This window comes from Hypanus sabinus, chromosome X2, assembly GCF_030144855.1.
Source record: "Hypanus sabinus isolate sHypSab1 chromosome X2, sHypSab1.hap1, whole genome shotgun sequence".
Classification (NCBI taxonomy): Eukaryota; Metazoa; Chordata; class Chondrichthyes; order Myliobatiformes; family Dasyatidae; genus Hypanus; species Hypanus sabinus.
The window spans coordinates 13,377,790-13,401,402 of record NC_082739.1 but is presented as its reverse complement, the minus strand read 5'-3'; the positions used below and the strand labels follow the sequence as shown (position 1 = coordinate 13,401,402).

General features: G+C 41.3%; 1 protein-coding gene and 1 long non-coding RNA gene across 7 annotated transcripts in view; one reads left to right on the top strand and one right to left on the bottom strand.

The window, feature by feature from the left end:
• LOC132385161 (ubiquitin carboxyl-terminal hydrolase 2-like) overlaps positions 1-23,613 on the top strand; it is a 133,261-nt gene that overhangs the window by 91,066 nt on the left and 18,582 nt on the right. The window contains exon 1 of one of the 6 annotated variants that reach the window (XM_059956995.1): positions 17,618-17,877. The exons of the other annotated variants lie outside the window; for them this stretch is intronic. Within the exon in view, the coding sequence (XP_059812978.1) occupies positions 17,728-17,877 (150 nt within the window). The 5' untranslated portion in view covers positions 17,618-17,727. Of the gene's footprint in view, positions 1-17,617; positions 17,878-23,613 lie in introns of those variants that run through there. 6 annotated transcript variants of the gene reach the window in all.
• On the bottom strand, positions 9,665-16,131 carry LOC132385289 (uncharacterized). The gene is made up of 3 exons (XR_009509140.1): positions 15,878-16,131; positions 13,538-13,739; positions 9,665-11,894 (listed from the first exon to the last, which is right to left on the bottom strand). It is a non-coding gene; the product is annotated as an uncharacterized LOC132385289 (long non-coding RNA).

The following is a 23,613-nucleotide window of genomic DNA, read 5'->3' as shown; positions in this document are numbered from 1 at the left end:
GGGTGTTTGTTGGTCTTTTTCTTTATGAGTTCCTTTAGGTTTCTTTGTTTTGTGGCCGCCTGTGAGGAGATGAATCTCAAGGTTGTATAATTATACATACTTTGATAATAAATGTACTTTGAACTTGAACTATACCAGTGAACCCTGTATTGTACCTTGTATTGTATCCATCTTGTATCATGGTGTCGATATCACACAAGGTTAGTTAACTGAATTCTAAAAGTTTTACTGTTTTCTTTATCTTTTGGCTTTAATATTTACAGCATTAATCCACCTTGTCCTAAGTTTACATTTGTATAGTGCCATTCACAATATTGTGTGAATTTGTCTACACAAGCTAACAGTTTATATTTTGAATATTGTATTCATTGACGATGGATTGGGGAACAAAAAGGGAACACTCACTCATGCTCTCTTATTGAAAGTGGCATGATCTGTCAATAAGATTTCCCATCTTTATTCTCTTACACACCCTCAATCATCCCCTCCCCCCACATCCTTGGTGATCCCCTTTCCCATTCTCTCTCCTATCATGCATTGTCCCTCCCTCTGAAATGTTCTCTCACCTCTGCCCTTTGCCCTATTTTTTCTCTCCATCATCCTCCACCCTCAGTCATCCCCCTTGCACTCCCTATTCCCTCCTCACTCCTACTCACACACTCCTCTTTCCAGCTTCTACTCTTCCCCACCAATGCTGTCTTTAATATCCTACCTCCATCTCCAATATCCCCCTATTCCCATATCCCATTCTCCCATCCATCTCCCTCTTCTCCACAATACTGCCCCTGCACCATCCCCATTCCCTGCTCCTCCTTCCCTTTGGTTCTCTCCTTCCCCTTCTATATCACCTTCCTCCCTTCTTTACCCCTTCCTACCCCCTCCCAGATCTCTGCAACGCACTTGATCCTGTGCTTCTATGAATCATTGCTGTAATCAGTCACCTGCTCCTGAGTGTCCGCACTAATTACCTTGGCTCACTGTGGCTGACGTAAAGCACTTATTTAACACATCATCCGATCAAAAGCAAATCAAAGTTGACCATGTAGTTCTGGGTACATTTAGAGACAAGGAATGCAACAAACAATAATCTGATTTCCACAATGTATGGAATCTGCTTATCAGTATTGCTGTAAGGATTTTAATTTAAGTCAAGCTGAACTGCTGTGAGCTAAGAATTTTTATTAAAAATGATTGAAATTGCAGACCATTCTTTCTTTTCCTTCAGTGTTGCTAAGCAGAATGAATTGCTTATAAAACAGCTGAGTTCTTTTCCTGTTCTTGTATACAAATATTTTATCCTCGTTGTGTACTCTGCAAGGTGACATTCAAAGAGCTCAGTGCCCAGTGTACTAAAGTTTATGCCTCAAGAAAAGCCCACCATCAATGGAAAGACCAGTGCCAATGAAATATATTTGAACAGCTGTTTCTGTTTTAATGTAAGAAAATCAGAATAATTTGTACAGAATAATTAATGGCAATATAATATGATTAGTTCTGCCCTTCAGCTCTATCTGGTGACCTTTAATATTTTCCCTAATAAAAATCACTCATTGTCTTTTGAGTGAGAGAATTGTTGAGTTCCATTACCCTTTGTATTTTCTGATTTGATTTCTGAATGGTCTGCCTCCAGTTTGAGGGTTACAGCCCCTTAGCTGTGCTTCCTCAATTGCATCTCCTTTATCAAATTTTGCCTTTATTTAAAAAAAAATTGAATCACCCCTCAGTTTTCTAAACTCAAGAATAAAAGGGTTACATATCACCTCACCCCTCTGTTATGCTAATAAATCCGCTCAATCTTTAAAGCAAATTCATCCTTCCTGGGCTGCTGTACCAGGACTCTACATGTGCCTTGACCGTGGCTCCCCTACAATTGAAATACACCCTTTGAAGTAACAGCTGATATTTCATTAGTGCAGATGTATTTCAGTAAGGTTCTTGGTCAGATATTGCATGACAGATTGTCAAAAAAGAAATGTTGGGAGAATAGCAATTTGGATCCAAAGTTGGCTCAGTGTACTGAAGCGGAGAACAATGACTGACATGTTTTTTGTGAATGGGAGGTTATGGGCTTTCATGAGGATTAAAAATGGCCACGTGGTTGACGGGAAAGGAGAAAGCTTTCAACTTTGAAGAAAATAGTAGTAGGAGTAGGCCATTCAATTTGAGCATACCTAATTATACAATTCAATTTACTTCTCCAGTTTTCCTCAGATATCTTTTGATCTCTCTAGCCATTGGTATTATATGTAACTCCTTCTTGGTTATATCAAACAATATGCCCTCAAGGAGGATCTAGATGGTTTGACAACTTCAGCAGGAAAATAGAAGATGGTAATTCATCCAGACAAGGAAGTGAATAATGGGAGGAAATTGAGAAGTACAGAGGGATGGGAATTCATTTTCATTGATATGGGCAAGGCTGGTAATCAAGTTGGTTAAAAGGACATACAAAATACTTTCCTTTATTAGTGAAGGCAAAGAGTAAAAGAGCAGAAGGGTTAAACTAGCAACGTATTTGATGCTTTTAGGAACACAGTTGAGGAGTATTTGCAGGAAGGTTGTGATTGCACCTGACAAGGAATGGAAGAGATTTACAAGAATAATTTACGGACTGGAAAATTTTAGCTGTGATGAAAGATTGGGCTGATGCCTTGTTTTGGGATAGAAGAAGCTGTAGACAGAGCTGATTGATTTACATAACATTGAGCCACCTAGACAGACCAAAAAGGAATAATTTCTTTCTGTCTTAAGAGGTCAAAAGCCAGGACAGCATTAATTTACAATGTTTGGTAGAAGAATTGAAAAGGAAATAGAAGTTTCCTTTCTCCTAGGGGGTGATAGGTTTTTGGAGTTAACTGCCTGAAAGGATGATGGAGGCAGAAACCTCATTCAGTATCAAGTATTAAAATTAGAGGGTGCCATTTAAGATAAGAAATAAGAGGTGTGGAGGGGACTTGAGGAAGGACATAATGGGCTAAGTGCCCTCTGTTGTAAATTTTCCATGATCTGAGTTCTATTACTTTTCTTGAGCTAAGTAGCCATTTGTGTATTTTCCCCATGTCTGTCCAATACTCTTAAATTCATTTTCTCTGATGCATGAACTTTTAATATTGTCCAACACTCAAGTATCAATAAGCCGATAAGATTTTTATGACAATCACTCTGTACAATAACATTTGCCTCTATTCTGCAGCAGGGACTGTCCCATAGGATGAGAATGAGTCAGTGACCTGTATTGAGCAGATTACAATCTCTTGGTTTCTAATGGCACTGTAAAAACAAATTTAAAGACAATTTCTTCACGTTTACAATCTATGCTGAGGAAACGAGGTGTATAGGGGAGGGAGATAGGATTAAAGTCCTGAAGGCTCAGCTAAAGTGGGGCCAAATGGTCTTTATTGGGGCTGTATATTGTGAGATTAAACAAAATTAGAAGATTCAAGATAGATGCACTAAATTTAAACATCCTAAACGAAGCTTTAATCACCTTGTCGCACTCTCTCAGGCATTCGTGAGATTTACTGTTTTGACGTGCCACTTATGAGATACTGAGTGTGAAATTTAAATTTTTTAAAAATCTGGATTTTTACATTATTGGCTTTGCTGAAGTCAGCAGGGTGCACTCTTGCAATTTTAATTTTTTTCTCCTTTTTCATTTACTGTCATTCCATTTGACCTCGACTTTCAGCTACGATTTTTATTTATCTTTCGAATGTTCCCCCAAGCCCCATTGTGGAAATGGGAACAAGTGACTCCTCGTCAGTCATCGACTTCTCTCCCCGTTTCGTGATCTTGCATTTTCTTTCTCTTTCATCCCTGCCTTATTCCCTCAATCCAACACGCTACCTCTTCGTTCCTATTCCCCTTTCCCCAGATGCACGTGTGCCGTCTCCTCCTACCCCCACCTCAGCCATCCTGTTTCCCCTGATCGGTGCATCCCCATCCACTCAATCCTACCCCCACCCTCCCCCGTGCATTTCGCTCCCCCCCCCCCCTACTCGCGCACCCTTTCCCTTTGCTCTTCCTATTTTCCCTCAGTGAGTTTATGAATGCTCTGCGCTTTCCGCCGCATTTCCACCGCCGCCTGATGGAAACTCGGTCAGCGCGGGCAATGCAGGAGGTGCAGCCCTTCTAACCAGGACATTGCTGGGTGGTCGGTGTGTAGAACTGGAGTTCAAATCCTCTTAGAAAGAAAAAAGGTAACATTAAAAATTACTTTTAAGCGTCCAGACTATTGTTAAATCCTAACTGCCTTTATTGAAGGTAACACGTCGACCTGATTGGATAGGCCATTATGACCCCGATCACACGCAACCACTGTTACACTAAAATTGCACCTTGAAGTGGCTTAACAAGTAGTCTGACGATACCAAGTCAGCAATACCCAACCCCTAAAGATAGTCTGTTTTCCATGATGAATTCCAAAATACTATAGGTTCCAACAGCAATGAAGGTAAATGATAACTGTTAATATCGTTACGATGATAGGTTTAAGCCATTATGCCCTTTCCTTAATTGTGAGATTACAGTTGATTGGCTTTTAAGCCACCCCTCCTGCTTTGTGGTGTTGCCATTGTGAGATTGATGCCAGGCCCCAGTTTGGGAAAAACTAACTTTACTCCAATGTGGGAGTGCTGCCAATAACTCTGATCAACAGCTATTATCCCCCATTTACTCCTATCGTTCTGTATTATGTGGGAGGAACAAGTGTCATCCCGTCCTTAAGTCAGCAGAGGAACTTCCTTTTCATTAATATGCCATATTGGCACTGACTAGAAGGGCAGATATTGCACTTTTAAAAAAAAATATTTGAGTGCTAAATTTAAAATGGTTAACAACACCACTGTTATAGGCTGAATCAAAGGTGACAAATCACCATATAGGAGGGAGATTGAAAATCTGGTTGAGTGTTGCCACAACAATAACCTGTCACTCAGTGTTGACAAGACCAAGGAGCTGATTATTGACTTTAGTAGGAGGTCCATGGACCAGCACTCATCAGGGGATCAGAGGGGAAGAGGATCAGGAATATTAGATTGCTCACAGTTATCATTTCAGCGGGCTGGGCTCAACATGTAAGTGCAATTTAAAGAAAGCACAGGAGAGCCTCTACTTCCTTAGGAATTTGCAAAGATTCGGCATGACATCTAAAACTTTGACAAACTTCTATAGCTAGGTGATGGAGAATATATTGACTGGCTGCATCACTGCCAATGCCCTTAAATGAAAATCCTACAAAAAGTAGAGGATATAGCCTAGTCCATTGTGGGTAAAGCCCTCCCCACTACTGAGCACAGCTACATGAAGCATTGTTACACCATCATTTATCATCAGGGACACCCCCATATTGAGGACATGCTCTCACTGCTGCTATCAGGAGGTAGCCTATGGACGGACTTTCAAAGATTTTTCCTTATGTTCTTTATATTTATCTATTGTTGCTATTTCTTTATGTCTGTTTGTATTTGCACAATGTATTGCCTTTAGTACACTGGTTGTCCAACTTGTTGAATACAATCTTTCAGTGGTTCTACTATGGTTATTGGATTTTCTGCGTATGCCCCCAGGTAAGTGAATCTCAGGGTTGTATATGGTGACATATACATACTTTGTTAATAAATTTACTTTGAACTTTACATTGAATTATATTTCTTATTGTAACCTATAGTCATTTTTTATGTATTGCACTGTACTGCTGCTGTTAGAATTTCACAACATGTATCAGTGAGAATAAACCTGATTCTGATTGAAGCATAGATTTAGGGAGGTTGCTCCTTTTCTCTTTGTCAAGAGATATTTTACCTTCTCTTGGGGGTCTTGATTTAAAATCTCATCCAACAGAGTGTACCATTAGGAGTGCCATACTACCTTAATTCGAAAACAACAGCCTTGATAACAAGTTCTTGAAGTGGGACACAGATTATTCTGCCTCAGGGATGAGCAATACTGAGGCACATTTTGAAGAATGTGACCTGCAGGTAGGAAGGAGTGAAATTTGTATGTTCCAGGAAACGAGAAAAGAGAGTCCTATTTTGATGTCAACAAAATAGAGAGAGTACAGAGGAGATTTACTAGAATGTTACCTGGGTTTCAGTACCTAAGTTACAGGGAAAGGTTGAACAAGTTAGGTCTTTATTCTTTGGAGCATAGAAGGTTGAGGGGGGACTTGATAGAGGTATTTAGAATTATGAGGGGGATAGATCGAGTTGACGTGGATAGGGTTTTACCATTGAGAGTAGGGGAGATTCAAACAAGAGGATATGAGTTGAGAGTTAGGGGGCAAAAGTTTAAGGGTAACACGAGGGGGAATTTCTTTACTCAGAGAGTGGTAGCTGTGTGGAACGAGCTTCCAGTAGAAGTAGTGGAGGCAGGTTCGGTATTGTTATTTAAAGTAAAATTGGATAGGTATATGGACAGGAAAGGAATGGAGGTTTATGGGCTGAGTGCGGGTCAGTGGGACTAGGTGAGAGTAAGCATTCGGCACGGACTAGAAGGGCCGAGATGGCCTGTTTTCGTGCTGAAATTGTTATATGGCTATATGGTTATAAGTCAACTCTTATGTGCTGCTGGTCATTTTGGACATTCGGTCAAGCAATCAATCATTTTTAAGTTGCAAAACACTACAGATTCTGAATATTGGAAGTAAAAGTACTGGAGTTTCTCAAAGTCAGAAAACATAAGTGGAGAGAGAATCAGTTCACGTTTTTGGACTGTCCCCGTAGGAATCTCTCCTGGGATGAGTGAATCAACTAGTGTAAAGTATCTTAGCATACTGTGCCATTGCAGCTCGTAAGGGTATAGTCATTCCCATTTTGGGACTAAGCCTAAGTCTGCATTTTATTATAACTGCCTGTGTTTTATCATTTAAACAAAGACATGTTGAGAATGTGCTCTACCAGTAATTCAACTTGCTCTAATCAGACATTGGCATTGCTTGCATCAGCTGAAACTCTGCAACATAGCAGGAGATCTTTGACCACAAAACTTTAAAGAGATATGAACAGAGACGCTGAAATTAACCCTTCAGCTGCTAACAGTCTGTGTCCAAGAGTTTAAATTAAGAATGGAATTGGTAGTATTAAATGCAAAGAAAGAGTGCCCAATCCCAGTGCTGTATCTGCGAGTGTTATCACAACAACCATACTATTTTTTATTGTAGTCTTAAACTTCTGATTTTGTTTCACCGTCAGTGATTTCACTGCCTTGTTCTCCTCCTCCTCTTCCTTTCCCCACAAGTAGTACAGTTAAATTCTAGCAATTAAATCTGCTTTTTAAATACTGTAAAATAATTTCTAATTTTTTGATAGAAAATGATTCATAACGGAAAGAGAAGCCGCAGGAAATATTCTTTTGCAATGGATGAGGTAATATTTATTCTATTAAATACTAGATATTATTAGATAGATCAGTGCTACTGAGTAACAAGTTTAAAAAGCACTTTTTGTTGCATACACCTTACTCTTTACACCTTGATCCTGAAAAAGGACTCCTGAGTCCCTTTGCGCCACAGTTTTTATTTGTATTTTCTCTTCGTGGCTCCTTACAGCTCATATGATGGGGGTAGTGGGATTAGTGAACAAGAAAGTTCATCCACTCTCACACGCAGTGAGCTTGAGGTGGTCAGTGTGGAATTCCAAACTGGAGCTCCAATCTCCAGCTCCACTTAGGACTGCCAGGAGCAGTGTTCGAAACCGAACCTTCTGACTTGGAGGGCTGAGAATGCTAAATGCTAAGCTACAGGCTAGCATTGCTCATTACTCTGGGAGCACTTGCGCCATGCTGCTGCCTGCAGCCGTGATCAGATAGACCATTGCATCCTGGAGCCTTTTGAAACAGTGGTGATGCTCTGAAAAGAATGCACCAGCCAGTGTGAGATCTTTAACTTTGTTCTAGTTCAAGTGCAACAGACCTTGAAGCAATCACCTGCCAGAGAGGAATTTCACCTCCAGGGCTTGGCTGCTGAAATTCTCTCTCTCTCAGCAAATTGTTTTAGCTGTTTTATTTCTTTATGGGTTTAAATATAAAATTTCTCTGTATGATAGTCTGCCAGTACAAGAGTCAGCTGTGTGCCAATGCAATTATGTTGCAATGGGAGTAAGGACTTTGGACAGTCTAAAGATCGGTGTTCTGCTTCATGTTTAAATCCATCTCAATCATGCAATAGCTGCAAATACAGGGGAATCTCTGAGCCTGTCGGTTGTGTATTCAAATCTCACTCCAAAGAACCGATTCTGGAGAAACTAGTGCTGCTCATCTTAGAGCAAAGAGAACTGAAAGTAGACTTGATGATGTTTAGAATTTTACAGCATTAGAAAATTGAATAAAGAATATTTGTTCAAGTGAATAAGGAGTCCATGAGCAGGGCCATAGCTTTAAAATTACTAACAAGAGAACTTGAAACAATATCAGAAGAAACTTGCTTTTGTGCAACTGTTGATTATAATTTGTTCTGTCCTGCTTGAGGGTGAATTTTAATTCAATGGTAGCCTTCAGAATGGAATTAAATAAATAGCTTGGAAACTGGCAAAGAGGAACCAATGGCTCTTCAAAAGACCCTCCCCCGATTTGGCTGCCTTCCATACTGTACTTTATTTGTGATTCTGTGAATCCAGGCTCTAATTCCTGTGCAATACAGAGAAAGGGTTGCATTGCCATAGTTGCCTGATACCCTGGTCATTATCCATTCCACTGTCTTCAAAACAGATTATTTGCTCAAAGTATCATTGTGGGTTACGGAATTGTGTTCTATGCAAATTGGCTGTGACATTTCCAGTTTGACAATAGTAAGTTCAAATACTGAAGTGGCTCAGAGGGTTGGGGATATCCCAAAATCATATGAGGTACTATATAAAAGCAAGCCCATTCTTCTTAACTAATTGCCACAGTGTTAGGATAACCAAATGCATCTGTCTCCACAACAAAGATTTTCATGCTTGTTTTTGTGAATAAACTAGTTTTTGAAAGACAGACTGATACTTGTCTCTATCAGCTTTTGATCTCTCAAAGAGGAGTTTCATCAAATAACTCAATTCATACGATTAGTTTTCACTGCTCCATGTTGACATTTGTGTTGCACATAGAATTCCTCCCAGCACTTGTCATCTCATGTTATACTGTACTATATCCCTTTTCCCTCTTTACATATAGCTTTTTCAGAAATACAGCTTTGAGGTTAATCACCAAGCAATGCTGAGTTCTTTGCTTCATTGTAATGTAAAGGTTCATCTGAGGCCCCAAATGGAATTATTAATGACAATCTAACATTTATGGACCCCAGGTATTGACCCCTTTCAAGTATATATAAATGTTTTCTATCTACTCTTTCCAATACTTTTTCCAATACTCTTTCCAATATGGGATGTAATGTTAAAATTGTACAAGGCATTGGTAAGGCCATATTTGGAATATTGTGTACAGTTCTGGTCACCGAATTATAGGAAAGATATCAATAAATTAGAGAGAGTGCAGAGACGATTTACTAGGATGTTACCTGGGTTTCAGCACTTAAGTTACAGAGAAAGGTTGAACAAGTTAGGTCTCTATTCATTGGAGCGTAGAAGGTTGAGGGGGGATTTGATCGAGATATTTAAAATTTTGAGAGGGATAGATAGAGTTGACGTGAATAGGCTGTTTCCATTGAGAGTAGGGGAGATTCAAACGAGAGGACATGATTTGAGAGTTAGGGGGCAAAAGTTTAAGGGAAACACGAGGGGGTATTTCTTTACTCAGAGAGTGATAGCTGTGTGGAATGAGCTTCCTGTAGAAGTAGTAGAGGCCAGTTCAGTTGTGTCATTTAAGGTAAAATTGGATAGGTATATGGACAAGAAAGGAGTGGAGGGTTATGGGCTGAGTGCGGGTAGGTGGGACTAGGTGAGATTAAGAGTTCGGCACGGACTAGGAGGGCCGAGATGGCCTGTTTCCGTGCTGTGATTGTTATATGGTTATATGGTTTACTTCCACCATTTTAAAGAGCTCTCCCAGTTCAACACCACTCACCCTGCAACCAGGTCTTCCTTTATCTTATTATTTCCTGTTGGAGATAATAGTGCGTTATGAGAATAGGTTGAGTGAACTTGGCCTTTTCTCCTTGGGCTGACAGAGGATGAGAGGTGACCTGATAGAGGTGTATAAGATGGTGAGAGGCACTGATTGTGTGGATAGTCAGAAGCTTTTTCTCAGGACTGAAATGGCTAATGTGAGTTTGCATAGTTTTAAGGTGCTTGGAAGCAGGTACTGTACAAGGAGGATGTCAGAAGTAAATTTCTCACACAGAGAGTGGTGGGTGCATGGAATGCACTGCCAGCGATGGTGGTGGAGGCCTTACTAATTACTACTACCTTTAATCTTTTCTGCATCTCTACCCATAGAACCTTCGAGACTTTAGCCAAATTTAGTCTTATTTACTAAGGATGCTATGGCTCACTTTCTACTTATCAAAATATACTGTCTCTTTACTTACTTATATTGCAACTCCTGTTCTCAAACTATATTACAGCCGATTCCTGTGCTAGGGGGTATTATTTCCCTGTGATCTGTATTGCAATTTTCCATAACACAAAGTTGCATTATCTGCCGTGCAAATTGCAAATTACTAGCAAAAGAACTTGAAACAATATAAGGAGAAACTTAACTTTGTGCAACTGTTGATTATAGTTTTTTCTATCCTGGGAGTTGAAAAATAAATAGATTTTGTGCTATTTATGTACTTTTTCACTTAAGTTCCGTAAAAGCAAGTCTTGTGTCATATCTCAAATTTTGGGACATTGATTTGTGAATTCTGTAAGGGAGAATTTCTGTTTTCCAAACAACTGTAAAGCAGGCTTTGCCTGCACTGTCTTTGTATATTTTGTTACAATAAGATTCACTATTTACCACATCCTCCAGTTTAGTAATGTTTGCAGAGTTAGAAATTGTATTTCAAATTCCTGAATCCAACATATTTGTTTAGTCACAAGATGTGTTTCAGCTCCATTAAAAAGCATGGCCATGAGCCAAAGGAGGTCAGACACAAAAGAATTTCTGAGTTCCATCTCATCCACAATCTCCATCAGCGCAGGTGCTCCAGCACAAGGCTGTGTGCTTAGCCCCCTGTTCTACTCGCTTCATACTTACGACTGTGGAGGCTAAGTACAGCTGCAATGCTGTATTTAAATCTGCTGACTGCCGTTAGCCAAATAAAAGGTGGTGGTGAATCAGCATACAGGAGGGAGATTGAAAATCTGGCTGAGTGGTGTCACAACAACAACCTCTCACTCGATTTCAGCAAGACTAAGGAGTTGATTATTGACCGCAAGAGGAGGAAACTGGACTTCTGGAAGAGGAAACCAGAGGTCCATGAGCCAGTGCTCATTGGGGGATCTGCAACTTTAATGTCCTCAGTGTTATTATTTCAGAGGACTTGTCCTGTCGCAGTACACAAGTACAATTATGAAGAAAACGTGGCAGTGCCTCTACAGTACTTTCTTATAAGTTTGTGAAGATTTAGCATGACAGATAAAACATTGATAAACTACTATAGATGTGAGGTGGAGACTATATTGGATGGCTACATCACAGCCTGGTATGGAAACACCATTACTCTTGAATGGAAAATCCTACAAAAAGTAGTGTATACGGCCCAGTCTATTACGGATGAAGCCTTCCCCACCATTGAGCACATCTACACAGAGTGCTGTCACAGGAAAGCAGCATCCATCATTGGGGAACTCCACTATCCAGGCCACGCTCTCTTCTCTTTGCTGCCATCAGGAAGAAATGTAATTTGTGCATGATGTCCCACTTTGTCAAACCTTCATGAATAAAAGCCACTCAGTAGAGGCACAGGGAATGTTCAGCTTCCGTTACTGAATGTAGTCCACTCATAGTAGAGACCAGCTCCTACTGTTACTTTCATCCTGAGAGATTGAGAAATAGAGGAAAGGTAATCACTTGATGAGTCACATTGGAACTGTGCAGAACATAAGTTGCAAAATAACAAGAACAATTCAATTTAGTGTATCTGTCTTTGACTCCCTCACAGACCATATATTTTATTCTTTCCTCTTTCTTTTTTTCCTACATCATGAAGTTGGTTCATAGATCCAACACCACCTAGTTCTTAGATGAGGTTACTGACCTGAACTATTTACTCTTGCTTCACATTTTTAGCACCTTCTGTTCTTTTTATTTCTATAATTGGATGAATGGGGGTTGGTAACTTACCCTCTCAGTACTGTCTTTCTCTAAATTTGGTAAAGGAGCAAGGAATATTTTACAGAGATTTATACGGTCACACATTCTGATGGACAAAATGGCTTCCCCTGTGCTATATATCTTGCAGTGATTCTTTTAAATCAGCAATCATTCAACATCCTTGGCAACAGGTCAACCATAGAATGCTCACTTTATACTTAATTATTTAGAGATGCCACATAGAACAGGCCCTTCCAGCCTAACGTGCTACACCGCCCAGCAACTCACCTATTTAACTCTAGCCTAATTACAGGACAATTTTACAATGACCAATTAATCGACCAACCAGTACATCTTTGGACTGTGGGAGGAAACCCAAGCACTTTTGGAAAGACGTACAAACTTCCTACAGACTTTGTCGGAATTGAACTCTGACGCTCCGATCTGTAATCGCATCACATTAACTGCTGCACTACCATGACATTCTACTAATGATGATTGACAGACTTGTCAGAAGAGTGAGGAGAAAAGGATAAACAGTTTGAATGAATATGGCATCATTTTTGGGTGGTCCATTAAAGACATTTATTTGATAAGATATTGGATCTCCCTTAATTTGCATGCTTTCTGTGTTATCTCCACTTGATCTCTGCTAGTATTTTGCTATTTAATTTGCCACCTCATTCCTTCTGATTCTCTGTGCTCTTTCCTGGAATTGAGCAGTACCCTCTGTTCATCCTAAACAGACAGTGTTTAACTTAAAGCTTTACTTTATAATTGAACGCAGCTAGCATGTTGTTTCAATCAGGAGGTATTGCATTTGACCCTGATTTTCTCTCCAAAGGGCTTGCAAATATGAGCCACTGTGTGAATTGCAGACTAGTACTTAAGAGTGAGAGTCCTGACTGCTTTCTCTTCTCACCACTGATTAGGGTCAAACATAGGCTGCCACTGAGGGACAGAAGATTCATTCATCTCAGAGCTCTTGTGTGAAGGATTTATTGGCCAAGGCTCTGAGGGGAGACAGTATTTACTCAACCATGCACAAATACAACTATATGCTGCAATGTTGGAAATTGAATAGCAACAACAGAACACACTGAATTGAGAGACCAAGTCAGACAGTATCTGTGGAAATGGATACACTGCCTTAAATCCTACATAATCATGTTCCTATGTTCAACTTCATTCATCACAACTGAACTGATTTCACAACCTCCAGACTCTATCTAGGTCTTTCTGTCTCTCCCTCTCTCACAACTCATGTTCTCGGTATTATTTTTATTTGCACAATTTATCTTCTTTTCTGCATCGGTTATTATAGTTCTTCATAAATTCTGTTGCATTTCTTTATTTTCATGTGAACCTGCAAGAAAATGTCCCGCTTGGTGGTGCAATAATATCAGCGCCGGACTCCGGAGCGAAGGTTCCCGAGTTCGAATCCAGGTCGGGTTGGGCGTCGAGCTAGCAACTCGGCCTCGTAAAAACAAGAATAGCTTGCTACGGAAACACCGTCATGACGATAACCCGATAACTCCACTGCCAAGTTAAGGGCTATTCTTCTTCTTCTGCAAGAAAATGAATCTCAAGATAGCATATGGTGACATGTGTATACGTACTTTGATAATACATTTACTTTGATTTTGAATGGTTGATTCTGTATTTCTAAGTTCCGTTCATGAACTCACTGCTTAAGACCTAGAGCACTGATGAGCAATGTCAGATTATTTTTTACTGTTTATGTAATATCATACCAAGTTTTTAATGTTACTGTGTTCAAATTTTTTTAAAAAAGAAGAAAATTCTTTCCAGGTCAGCAGGCTCTGAATTCAAATTCTGTTTGAAATACTATCTTCGAAACGCAGTATCTCGGCTGACTCGTCCCACTGAGGCACAAAGAGTGCAGTGCTGTTTTCTAGATGAGATGTTAATCTGAAACAAAGGCATAATGATACTAAGATAGGTGGCATTGTGGATAATGAAGTAGGTTTTCAAAGCTTGCTGAGAGATTTAGGCCAGTTAGAAGAGTGGGCTGAAAGATAGCAGAAGGAGTTTAATGCTGATAAGTGTGGGGTGCTACATTTTGGTAGGACTAATCAAAATAGGACATACATGGTAAATGGTAGGGCATTGAAGAATGCAGTAGAACAGAATGATCTAGGAATAATGGGGCATAGTTCCCTGAAGGTGGAATCTCATGTCGATAGGGTGGTGAAGAAAGCTTTTGGTATGCTGGCCTTTATAAATCAGAGCATTGAGTATAGGAGTTGGGATGTAATGTTAAAATTGTACAAGGCATTGGTAAGGCTGAATTTGGAGTACTGTTTACAGTTCTGGTCACTGAATTATAGGAAAGATGTCAACAAAATAGAGAGTACAGCGAAGATTTACTAGAATGTTACCTGGGTTTCAGCATCTAAGTTACAGGGAAAGGTTGAACAAGTTAGGTCTTTATTCTTTGAAGTGTAGAAGATTGAGGGGGGACTTGATAGAGGTATTTAAAATTATGAGGGGGATAGATAGAGTTGATGTGGAATGCTTTTTCCATTGAGAGTAGGGGAGATTCAAACAAGAAGACATGAGTTGAGAGTTAGGGGGCAAAAGTTTAAGGGTAACACTAGGAGGAATTTCTTTACTCAGAGAGTGGTAGCTGTGTGGAATGAGCTTCCAGTAGAAGTAGTGGAGGCAGATTCAGTATTGTTATTTAAAGCAAAATTGGATAGGTACATGGACAGGAAAGGAATGGAGGGTTATGGGCTGAGTGCTGCTCGGTGGGACTAGGTGAGAGTAAGCATTCGGCACGGACTAGAAGGGGCTGATTGGCCTGTTTCTGTGCTGTAATTGTTATATGGTTATGAGTTTCATGAACTTCCAAGAAGTGCAAGAGAACCTTCCCTGATATCTTGGCCAATATTTATCCTTTAAGGAATGCTAGTCGTGGGTCTTGCTATACATGAATTAGCTACCAAGTTTTCTATATTGAATCAGTTTCAATGTCAGTAAAGTACTTTGAGATTTGATTGGATTCTGAAAGATGCAAATAAATGGAAGTCATGGTCAAGATATCCCAGAACCTATTCAGCTGGCTGTACCTGGATTCAGCCTGTTGAGGCATTAACTGCCTGGCAGCACTCACCCTAGCGAGCAAGTCTAAGGTGCTATTAATCAGATGGCCTAGCTGAGCTTTGCCTTTAGTTAAAGCTTGAAGGCTTTTACACCGCTTTTCAATGACATTTGAATACATTTCAAAACATTTAATATGACTAAATAACTTTTTTTTAAATAGAAGTTATTAACAAACTTTTGAAGAGTTCACTAAACATTTAGAAATCAGTTAAAACCTTAAAAGTAGAGTAAGATAAATTTGACAGAAATTTTTCATTTTGTTGGCCAAGGTTCTGCTTTGAATTGAGTGGAGTCTTCAATCCTCCACCGTGTCTGAAATAAGAACAAGAAAATACTGGAGATACTCAACATGTCAGGCAGCATCTGTGAAGAGAATTTTTCTCTATAATTTCCCCACCTCCATTTTTGGTGTTTTGGAGCAACTTTGCTTCTTGCTTCTTGCTTCTTTGCTTCCCTGGTTCACTTCCCTCTTCCTGCTGCATTTTCCCCTGTATCTGCCAGGAATGCAGAACTTGCCTCTTTAGCTCTTCCTTCCCCACCATCCATGCACCCAAATACTTCTTACTGAAGTTGTACTCACAGTGTGGTCTCCTCAGCACTGAAGATTGCATGAAGTCTTTACTGAAGCCCATTGTTCAACCCACAGGGGCAACACCAAATTTTCAGTTGTATCCCACTTTTATTCACCATCCTGCTTTCTCTCTGATCTCGCCGCCTCTGGCCTCTTGCGTTGATCTAGCAAAAACAACACATGCCATTTTATCACCAGTCATGTTGCATATAGTACCCCAGACTGTTCAGTTCTATTGAAATGACATCTGCTTCTAACATTAAGTCCATTCTTGTTTTATATCTGCTGCCTGACATGCTGAGTGTTTCCAGCACCCTTTTTACTTCAGATTTCCAGTAATGCAGAATTTTGTTTCTCACAGTTCCCACAATGTTTTTCCCCTTTCTGTTTCCATTACTCTATTTGCATATCCTCTCAACAGAACAGCTGTGATTAACAAACCTTCACTATGCTCTCTCAGTTGGCACCACTGCCACCACTTTTGTTATTCAGTCTCTCTCACAGACATTCCTTTTGTTCTCTGCATCCCTCTGCCTTCTCTGCAGTTTAGTGGAATCTTGATTTCTAACTGTTCTTAGTTCTGATGCAAGGACATCCATCTGAAATATCATTTCTGTTTATCTATCCACATACCTGACCTGTTTTTTTAATCCCACATTTTTTAAGCATTATTTCCATGGTTACGGCCTCTGCAGCTTTCTATTGGTTTCCTATGAGGTCTGACTTGGTGGCGAGAAACCCCAGCTTGCATGGGACCTGCCACTGAACTCCACCAGATATCGAACCAAGGGCTATAGTAACAGATAGGCAACTTTATTCAAATCCCACAATGACTTGGAAACACTCTAAATGTGCACTCCAACTGTGCAATCTTCATGGAAAAATGTTTCAAACCAAGAGTAAATGCTGTAAAACCTGAAACAGAACCAGCAGGGAATACTCAGCCGGTCGTGCAGTGTCTTTGAAGGAGAAATAGAATGTGCCTTTTAGTTTTGAAGCCATGCACAAAATGCTGGAGAAATCTATGGAACTAAATGAAGAAGTTTAAACATTTTTAATTGAAAAGAGAATAAAAGGTTTAATTAGAATTAATGGGTGAAATTTGAATAACAATTGAATCACCAAGGCATGGTAGGCTACAGCTTAAGTGATGACACTTGTGCTGTATAACTATCCACCAAATTCAGCAATATCCCACCAAGTATTGAAATGAGTATTGATCAAATCGATAATCCTGATATCGAATTGGGTCACAATTCCTTGGACGCTGAACAGGGTTGAATTAGAGGAGATTACGTGGTCGTGTCAGTAGTTATGGTGAGAGTTGGTTGTTGGGGACGTATTTAGTGGTTAAGTTTAGGATCTGGAGCTAATGCCTTGAGTTGATCGTTGACGTTAAAGGTTGCGGTCAGAGAATGTGATCGGAGTGAATGAGGAACTCGGAGTTAGGCAGCATCTGTGAGGGAAAGGGCAGTGTCGACGTTCCGTGTTGAAATCCTAATTATTCCGCTCGTCCAGAGGTGATAGAAGCATTCTGCTTGTTTTTGTTCTGTTCTCATTGTTTAGTGGAATAATTTAGTGGTGCTCAGGCGAGATATTTGTACTTAATACATGAAATTGACGAAGGAAGATGTCAAGGCAGAGTGTATATGCCGAGCAGAGATTGGAGAGAAGCCAAGCTCCACCTCCTGCACACACTGGCTGCCCTGGCACCTGACGTATGAGGCCGACCGGGTCGATAAAACCTGGAATCCGCGCTGCTTCTGCTTGTTGCTCTGAGCCACTTTGGGGAGTGTTCAAAGATCCGTGGAGCCAGGACGGGAATACCAATCCCAGTGCAGCGGTACCCGGTCGAGCCCATGCCCAGCATGCGACAGTCCTACACGGTGACCGTACCCGAGGAGCCGGTCCTGAGTCTCTTCAGTAAGGAGCTCCGCAGAAAGAGCCCCAGCGTCTCCGGGTCTATGCTGGTCTCCACTTTCGTTGGGCTCCTCATCAACCAGGCTAAGGTAAGGTTACGGTCAGTGGACAGTGTCCTGAGGCATTCGGGTGAAGTAATATTAGTGTGGCAATCTTTCTGTTTTAAATCGTACTTTCCCCATCCCTGCTAATGTGGCAGGTCCATTAGCCTCCGAAGGGTAAGTGCGGGTTTCATTTAGGGGATGTGGGGTCACAGGTGAGCGTCACGGAGAGCTGTCAGTGGGCGCTGAACTTGCGGACTTTGTGATTCTTAAGAACTAATGCATCCATTTACCGAGCCTGCTTGGATTACATTAAAATGTTGTAACCCAGCAGGTGGCCCTGTGTCTGTGCTGTTCTCTGCTCCCACTTCCATACGGTCTCTTCGTGTTTTTGAGATTCAAACATTTATCCATTATTTAGTCATCATTTGGAATTGTATGCCTTGCTACAATGGCCGCATCCCCCTCCACTGGGGGTGATATATATCCAGTGCAAGCGAGCTGAAGCACGGAGCTAACTTAACATAATCAATTACACTTGCATGTTATAATTAAGCGAGCCGCCTTTTCTCTGCGTTGGCTTGTCAGTGAAGTCATCAGCCACCCACATCTCAGAGAAGAGGAGGGCAAAAGTGGGAATTCTCAGAGAAGGTGGTTTATGGAAATGAAGCCAATATTCTCGGATTGAGAGATGGTTTATTCACTGAAATAAACTCAGGGGATATCTTTATCCTTGTTGTTATGCTTGTACTGCTGTTTTAGATCTTGCAGCCAGTGGTAATTGGTGAAACCTTGTCTGATGCACCTGAGTTCAGTAGTTAGGGGAGCCTGGCTTCTATTATCTTTGCCCAACTAGGCTTCACTCTGCGCCTGCATCTGAGAGATCTGTGTGTCTGCCTCAAAAGAAATCTGCCTGACTTACAGTAATTACTGTGAGACCAGCCTAAAGGTTATGTAGAGCTTGGAACCTTGATTAATTGGTCCTGTGTTACATTTGGTGATTCAGTAGGGGAAGGGTCCACATTAGGGAAAAATCAATACATTAGAATCCAGGCTTGCAATTTCCTCTTCTGACATCTCAGACCTAACTTTATTTCTGCCTCCTCCTTGTATCCTTTCCCTCTGCTGTGGAATTTTCTATCCACTACTCCTAATTCTAACTGTGTAAGCTCCATTATAGTGCATATAGGTGCAGTATATCTTTCGATTTCCCTCTTACGAGCTTCTGATGAACCTGTCATAGGCTAAGTTTAAAGGGTTAATTGATGCTTTGATATTATCACAGTCTGGGTTTGCTCATCTGTCCAATTACAATAGGTAGCAAGCCAGCAATGCCACTTTTAATACCAGGCTTGTTGCCAATAGTTAGTAAAACATCATAAACAAATTAGGATGGTCTCTTTACATTGTCCATGATTGATCTACTGTTTAGTGTAATAAGATGATTGTGCTTTTAGTTTCTCTCTCCACAGACTCTGGGCATTTCTAGCGTTCTTTTTTCAGTTTCAAATTTCAGAGACAGCTCAGATTCATATCTCATGGTTTTGACATGCCTCCTGTTTTATTCTCACTCTAATTTCCCTCAATTTATTAATCAAATGGCTCTCTAAACATCGGGAGTCCTAACCTCACCTTCTTAGAAACATCCCCCCCCCCATTTTAATCCATCCCACTCTCATCCTCTCTGCAACTTAAAGCTAACTTTTTCTCTCGCATTACTACTTCTGATGAATGGTCAGCAATGTGAAATATTAACTCTTTCTCTCTCTACCTGCTGAATGTTTCCAGAATTTTCTGTTTTTAGGTTAGATTTCCAATATCTACATTTTTGTTCAAGCATTTTCATAAAGATCTAATATCAGAAGTCAGGTAAATAATTTTAAACTTTTGAGTAAAGTGTTTTCTGGCTGTCAATTTCCCATCCTTTCCTCTGCATTTATTATGAAGTGAACAGTTTGATCAGCAGATCTCAGAAGCTGCAGGTGCCATGGTGGTACAGTTGGATTCTTTGGACAGGTTGGTGTTCACATTTCTGAAATAACACTGATTTAAGGAGGCTGTATGTGCAAGTAATTGTCTTCTGCCAATTTGTGTGCTGAATAGGTTATTTTGTGTTCCTCCTTCATCCTGTTTTCATGTGCAGACCTTAATTCAAACATGCTGTCAGACCACCCACTGACAGTGTCGGTTTCATATAGGGTACAGGTCAGCCACTCTCCTTGGGTTACACTTGCCTCTGAGAGAGCTGTGGACTATTCTCATGTGCCCAAGAAAGAACGCTGCCTGACATGACGGAGATTACTGTGTGGAACCTTAAGGAATTGGTCCCGGGTTTCATTTTAAGGGTCCACTCGACGGCAAATTCTCAGAGTCCGGGCACCCTGCTCGCTGAAGGCACCAATTCTCAGTGGGTTTCACATCAACACATCATTACACCCCGAGGCTTTTACCATGTGCACTGCTCAATTGTAAACTCAAAATTATAAACTAAAGCTTCCAGTTCTTAAACCTGAAATATTACCTGTTTTGCTTTCCACAAGTGTTGCCTGAACTGTGGGATGTTTCCAGCATTTTTTGTTTTTATTTCAGATGTAAGCCCACTGGCACAACTTCCCCTCCACCTTCACTTCTATATTCATCATCCTGATACTCCCTATAATTGAATACCAAGAACCCTTTGAAACCGATGAGTTGTCTGTAATTTGAGTTAGATTAGACAGTAAATCTGTACCTCAGCCACTTCTACAAGGAATAGGAAGCATGAATGATTCCTACAGATGTGACTAGGTATATTTGACTGTTGACCTTGTTGCCAGAGAAATGAAAGGGGTGCTGTAAGTAATCACACTGCCTCAGCACAGATTCTCTTCCACTGTATTTTTCATGTGCACCTGCAGAGGCATTTGGGGAATGTGTTATCTTGTAGTCATCGGAATTTAGACCTCTTGAAATGTGTGCAATGATCCTGGATAACTTACTTTTAAATTCCATCATTTGAGAGTTCTCAGCTACAGTCACTGTAGTACTGAAAAAGTATTTGGATCCTAAATCTGAGTTTAATCAGTTCATTTCAGAGGAAGCAGATTCATTCCAAAGAGGATTAAACTCACCATATTTTCCAGATGTGCCAACCCACATTCCCATCCCATCTGCTGAGGGGGATGATCCCAGAGGAGGGTGCTGAGCAGGTTTAAAATAGAGGCGTGTTGGGTGGTCGGCAGCAAGTTTCCATGCTATTTGACTACAAAGAGGGAGATAGTCCCTTTATCAGACTGCACGACAAATACTGGGAGGAAGGCAGTGAGGAAGTCACCTGCAGGGAAAGATTCCCTTCGTTCTCCCCTCCCCTCTCTCACCCACCCCTTCCTCTCCTGATCTCGTATTTCTCTCTCTCTCTCTCCCTCCCCCCCCCCCGTCTCCCCTCTCCCTCCCCCCCCGTCTCCCCTCTCCCTCCCCCCCCCCGTCTCCCCTCTCCCTCCCCCCCCCCGTCTCCCCTCTCCCTCCCCCCCCGTCTCCCCTCTCCCTCCCCCCCGTCTCCCCTCTCTCCCCGCTGCCTCTCTCTCTCTCCCCCCCCCTCTCTCTCTCCCCCCCTCTCTCTCTCTCTCCCCCCCTCTCTCTCTCTCTCCCCCCTCCCTCCCTCCCTTGCCGGTTGTAGAACGCGAGACAAATCGAGGGTCGGGAACGTTATAAGCGGGTGATAGCGAATCGGCCTGTCGTTGGGAGGGGTGGGGAGTGGAAAATCTAGTGGCCAAAGCATGCTTTACACCCGATGATTAAAATTAACTTTCGCGCCCGTCACCTCACATGTGGTGGCGGGGGAGGAGCAGGAACAAAATCCCTTTTGCAATGCGCGTCACGCTGGGCGTAATGGTACCAGACGGAGCCAGAGGCTGGCGAACTGCGATTAATGAAAATAGTGTAACGTCAAAGACTCGGAGACGTCATTGCAGCCCTGTCGTATTATCAAAGGATCGAGGCTGTGCTGCTATTCTCAGCTGAATTGCACTCGTCAGATTAACTCGTTGGCTATTTCTGATCTCCTTGGCCTGTTAGCAGTGTGCCCTGCCTGTGTGGGTATCACAGACAAGCCCGGGGGTTGGACCAAGTCTGACCTCTGTCCAACACCTGCTTCTCCCCTAAGCTGTCCATTTAACACTTGCCTTCACGGACCTTCCGCTGACAGCAATTGGGTATTTTTTTTAAATTCGCATTTTGAGACTGCGAGCAAGGGTTGAGGAGAACTGCATAGGTGCAGAGAAAGGGAAGTTACATAAACACACAAGAGATGTATGTTAATAATGTGAGATGGTAGGAGGCGTGTGAAGCAGTGGATACATATTTTACTGTGGTATGTGAAGAGAGAATTTCTTAACCAGTGTCAATTATTTTTTTAAGCTAACAGAGTTAGGATATTGCTTCTTTTGTGATTCATAAGTTGGGGTGTTAAATTGAAGATGTATAAGACGTTGGTGAGGCTGAATTTGGAATATTGTGTGCAGTTCTGGTCTACCTGCAGGAAAAGTGTCAATAAGATGTAAGAGTGCAGAAAGATTTATAAGAATTTTCCCTATAACTCTATGACCTGAGTTATAGGGAAAGATTGACTAGGTTAGGGCTTTATTCTCAGCAGGGTAGGAGAATGAGGGGTGGAAAGGCAATGTTTATAAACATCAGGGATCAAGGTTGTTGAAGCGATGTGGTCTGGTTAATAGATGAGGGGTGAGAGTAAAACAAGAACAAGATCCTGATCTGAAATAAAAGAGAATTCTGGAAACACTCTGCAGAACAGTCAGCATTTGTGGAGAGAGGGGAAACAGTACAGAGAAGATTTACTAGAATGTTACCTGGGTTTCAGCACCTAAGTTACAGAGAAAGGTTGAACAAGTTAGGTCTTTATTCTTTGGAACATAGAAGGTTGAGGGGGGACTTGATAGAGGTATTTAGAATTATGAGGGGGATAGATCGAGTTGACATGGATAGGGTTTTACCATTGAGAGTAGGGGAGATTCAAACAAGAGGATATGAGTTGAGAGTTAGGGGGCAAAAGTTTAAGGGTAACACGAGGGGGAATTTCTTTACTCAGAGAGTGGTAGCTGTGTGGAACGAGCTTCCAGTAGAAGTGGTAGAGGCAGGTTCGGTATTGTCATTTAAAGCAAAATTGGATAGGTATATGGACAGGAAAGGATTGGAGGGTTATGGGCTGAGTGTGGTTCAGCGGGATTAGGTGAGAGTAAGCATTCGGCACGGACTAGAAGGGCCGAGATGGCCTGTTTCCGTGCTGTAATTGTTATATGGTTATAAAAACTCAGGGTGGATGGCCTGCTGATTTCCAGCAATTGCTATGCCTTCACCTCTTCCCCTCATTCTTTCACCAGCCACCCCAATTCATTTGACTGAAAAAGTACAAACTGAGGGGAGCCTGTGATGTTGGGGGTGGGGTAGGAATAGTCAATAGATCCACACAGTAGCTAGAACCCTGACTTGAATGCAACACGGCATCTGAAGGACAGCACATTGCATCCTCAGCACTGGAATTCTGACTCTGCTGCTCTCCCTGACTATTGGCCCTCTGATTCTGACTTTCTCAGTATGATAAATATATGTACTTTGTTAATAAATTTACTTTGAACTTTAAAACGTCAGCCTTAATTTTATGCTCGGAGTTCTGTAGTGGGATTTGAACTCCAGTTTCAACTCAGAGGATTCTAGACATGTAGACTAAAATCACATTTGGCCCAAGACACTTAACTTTGTGGAAATAATCAGCAGGTCAATAAAAAAAAA